Raw genomic sequence first — 4717 nt, 5'->3', positions numbered from 1 at the left:
CTGTTATGTCTATGAATTGGGTCTCCTGTAATGATTGATTCGAACCTGACAGCCTTATCTAGCTAAGAATAGTTTAGATGTGGACCATATATCCTCTTAAAAAAGGCATGATAAAATATTCATTTTGGAACAAGTCAGAGATGCTAAACACTTGGTCAACTTACTAATGTTTTTTTGATAAGGTACCTTACAAATCTACAGTCTTTGAGTTTGTTATGCTTGATTGCTTTGCAGGAATGGTACTTATAACAAAAGCAAATACTGTAACTTAGCATGTGCAGTTTTGTGACTAGAATTAGAGAGGCTGGGTTCAGCAGCAAAGTGAGAAAATGGATGACCAGAAGTTTGAGGAATCTAAAGCAGCAAGGGCAAATCAAAGGGGAGAGATTGAAAGTTTGAAGAAGCAAGGGGATCGTTTTTTTGGCTGAGTCCATAGAGTTATATTGGATGTTTAGTGAATTTGTTATCAAGTGACTTGTCTTGTTTTGGGGCTGTTTATAGATTGACTTGACAAGTGATGTTGGGCTGTGATATGCATATGAATTTGGTGGTTTTTGGACAAGTGATCTCGGGTTATAACAAATATTCTGTAAAGTGATTGATTTGCTATTTTGAATGAATATGTTGTTTTGAAGCGATCTCAGCCAAATCAAATAATAAGATTGAAAAAATGTGCTGCAATTAATAATTTGGATATTTTATGACGAATCAAATCGTCATAGTGAAGGTGCCACGTCATATTCTAGTCATCGCCACATCGCATAAGATAAAAATTTTATGGCATTTTCTATCCTACGTGGCACATGTACAGTCATCCAAGCGCACATTTTTGTGATGTTTCTTACTATTGATTATGACGAAAAATGAGTGCCACAAATTAGTAACGATAGAGTAATCGTCATAAAGTTTATGATGAAATAATATGTTTTTGTCGTAGAAGACATTTTATGACATGGTATAGGCGACGAAGCATTTTTCGTCACGCAAGTGTCACAGATTATGATAGATGATGAAAATACTACTTTCACTGATATAAATGAAATGTTGCGGAAGCCCATATGTGTTGTAGTGGATGGACATTTAAAACAACAAAAAAATTCTAGAATTTTTCACAAAAATCAGAAACATCCGCCTAGTTAATTCTAGAAATTTTCACAAAAATCGGAAATTTTCACAAAAATCAGAAACATCCGCCTGCTTCATGAATTTCACCAGCTCATCCACGGCTCCACCCGAACACTGCCCACTGTTCGTCGACCACGGGCACTCTATAGACCAGTAGCGCAGCCCAATAACTGGCCCAAAACAGCCCACAAAAGTGGAGTTTTGGGCCATGTGATGCAGGACACAGGAGCAGCAGATGAACTCTTCGTGCGCATGTTAGCAACTTTTTCTTTGCTTTTCTTTTTTCTCAGTCTCATTACATTCTTAACTAGTGATGTTCTTAGTTTTTAAAAATAAGTAAATGTGGAACTAGTATATTCAACATTATGAAATACCAGTTCGAAAACTTCTTCAAATCTAATTCAATTTTGAATAAACTAGTTCAACATTTTATACAGCAATGTTGTACTATTATGTCTAAAATATCGGGATAAAATATCCAAAGATCGGGTTTACGTGTCCATAAATACGGCAATGTTTGGGTTCACATTGCCGTATAAAATGTTGAAATATTATGTCTAAAATATCGGGACAAAATATCCAAAGACTAGGTTCACATGTCCATAAATGCAGCGGCCCGGTGGTGGTGGCGGCGGCGGTTTGGCCGGCGGAGAGGCGACACACCCGGTGGCGGTTTGGCCGGGCGGGGCTGGACATCCGGTGGGTTGTTGCCGGCGGCGGGAGCAAGAAGAAGGCCGGGTTGAAGGTCGGTGGTACGGCGGTGTGTGGGTGGGTGGCCGTGCAGCAGCCTGAGCCGCCGGAGACACAGGCGGTGGCGGGAGCGAGCACGTCGTGGGCTGCCATGAGCCTTCTGCGACATCTCACCTCCCAGTCACACGGGTTGCTCCAATAGGACCCGTCATTGGCATATACGGACCATTGTGCTCTGGGCCGTCGTGGGTTACAATTTAATATCCGGAGGCCTAGTCCGAGTCCATCACGGCCACGGGTTTGGGCCCACGCCTGAGAGGCAAATCAGACTAGGTTTCCGTTTCCCGTCGCCTCCTCTTCTGTCTTTCCGCACGTGTATAAATCTTCAGCAAAACCCTCCCGAAGCGGCGTCGCCTCGCTCGCTCCGATCGATCCCCTGCATAGACAGTTGAAACAGGTCGGATCAATTATCAATCAATGGCGTCCGCCGATGAGAAGAAAGTTCGCCTCCGCAGCAAGGACGGCGAGGTCTTCGACGTTCAGGAGAAGGCCATCGGCGCCTTCTCGGTCACGATCACGGGCATGATCGACGAGGGGCGTACTGACCACGACGGCGTCGTCGAGCTCCCGAACGTCTCCGCCGCCACGCTCTCCCGCGTCCTCGAGTACGTCGTGAGGCACTTCGACGCCGACGACTCCTACCCCTCCTCCTCTTTCAACCCCAGCGACGACGACCCCCTCGCCCGCTTCGACGAGGACCTCGTCAGCGTTGACAACGACAGCCTCTTCGACCTCTTGGAGGCGGCCAACTTCCTCAACATCGTCAAGCTGCTGGACCTGACGTGCAAGGCGGTGGCGGAGCAGATGAGAGGGAGGACGGCCGACGAGATCCGCGAGAAGTTCCACATCGTCAACGACTACACCAAGGAGGAGGAGGATGTCCGCAGGGAGAACTCGTGGGCGTTCGATGAAACCATGGACTATAGTTAACCAAAGCTTCAATTCGGTTATTACATGTTGCCATTGCTTGCGTGTTTCCGATCAGATGCCGGCCAGCTAGTGTCCCAGTTTTGTGCGTGTTTCTTCCTTAGTAATAGTGATAGATAGAAGAATTCAAGAACGACCTCGAAGAATTGGAAGTACTTTTGCATTGGGCACAACTCTTCTGCTGAATGGAACTTTTCCCTTTTCAGACCGAACAATCCCAGCTCGTTTGAATTGGAGCAAGGGAATGGGAGTTTAGAGATAGGAGACTAAAATTCTCTTGTTTCGTGGGAGGGGGAGTTCACATTGGATGGGGAAAGGGACACTACTAGAAAACAGGCCATCGGTCCTGGCCAAAGGTACCAGCTGCTGTTGCAGCCGGTACCCGGCTGCAACAGCAGCTGTTACTTTTGGCCATCGACCGATCTTGTGGAGGGCAATTGGCACCGGGTGGTGGTTCCAACCGGTTCCAATGAGTCACCATAGGAACCGGTCTAAACCACCACCCGGTAACAAATGAAGACTGCGCTAAAGGCACCGGTTTATAGGAATAACCGGTTTCTATGGTAATGTAACGGGGCAGCTGCCAGGAGCTCGGGCCTAAGGCACCGGTTGGTGCCTTGACCCGGTGCTATTGAATTAATTTTAGCACCGGGTCATTGAAATCAACCGGTGCCTTTGGCCCGAGCCTATAAATACCCCAGCCCCTCCCCATCTCAAGCTGCCGTGAACTCACTGTTCATGGCAGCTGAGTGGGGTGAGGGGAGGCGAATTTTTGCTTTTTTTTTGAAAAAAAGGTTAGTTATTTTTCTTTATAACTTAGCAATTAATTTTTAGAAACAACTATTACTTGATTTAGTTTATATATGTGATAATTATTTTTATTTGTAGCATCTTATTGTAGTTATATACGTTATCAATTTATTTGATATTTGAATACTATCAAATTATTGTATTTATATGTTTTTTCAATTTATTTGATAAGTGAATAGTATCTATTTATTATAGTTATATGCATTATCAATTATATAAATATATTGTTATAAATTGGTAGTATGAATGAACTATTTGTACAGTACAATAATGTATATAAATGTATTGTGGACCCAGATGAGTCGCAATGGATGTACATGGCCAACCGGCGTTCAAAGGAGTTCATGGATGGCGTGCATGAATTTATATAAGGGGCCGAAAAACACAAGTATGGCGGTTTCGTTCGTTGTCCATGCAATTTTTGTAAGAATGAGAAGGATTACTCATCATCAAGAACCATCCATAGTCACTTGTTCAATAGTGGTTTCATACCGAACTACTATGTTTGGACCAAGCATGGCGAAAGATGAATTGTGCTGGATAATAATGTAGAAGAAGAGGACATGATTCCTGACTTTGCAGCGAAGTTGAGGAAGGTTGCGAAACAGAAAAGGAATCGAGAGATCTAAAGCGTATGTTGGAGGACTACAGAACATTGTTGTACCCTGATTGCAAACAAGACCAAAAGAAGTTGGGTACCACATTGGAATTATTGCAATGGAAGGCATCAAATGGTTTGTCTGACAAGGGATTCGAGGAGTTGCTGAAACTTATAAAAAACTTACTCCCTGAGGGTAACACCTTGCCAGAGACAACATACGAGGCAAAAAAAGTTGTTTGTCCTTTAGGATTAGAGGCACAAAAGATACATGCTTGTCCTAATGACTGCATCCTATATCGAGGTGAGTATAAAAATTTAGATTCATGCCCTGTATGCAACGCATGCCGGTATAAGATCCCTCTAGATGATCCAGGCGATGTTGAGGGATGCGTGTCAAGAAGTGGGTGCCTGCCAAGGTGATGTGGTATTTTCTCTAATACCACGTTTGAAACGTTTGTTCATGAACAAAACAAATGCTAAATTAATACGATGGCACAAAGAAGA

The 4717-nt window shown here is 43.9% G+C and overlaps 1 protein-coding gene across 1 annotated transcript; it reads left to right on the top strand.

Moving 5' to 3' along the window:
- Positions 1-2292: 2292 nt before the first annotated feature.
- Positions 2293-2805, top strand: LOC120654957 (SKP1-like protein 1A). The gene has a single exon (XM_039932644.1). The coding sequence runs from the start codon at positions 2293-2295 to the stop codon at positions 2803-2805; it is 513 nt and encodes a 170-aa protein (XP_039788578.1).
- Positions 2806-4717: the final 1912 nt, after the last annotated feature.

The sequence above is a fragment of the Panicum virgatum genome, chromosome 1K (genome assembly GCF_016808335.1).
Source record: "Panicum virgatum strain AP13 chromosome 1K, P.virgatum_v5, whole genome shotgun sequence".
Classification (NCBI taxonomy): domain Eukaryota; kingdom Viridiplantae; phylum Streptophyta; class Magnoliopsida; order Poales; family Poaceae; genus Panicum; species Panicum virgatum.
This window is presented reverse-complemented; position numbering and strand designations above follow the sequence as displayed.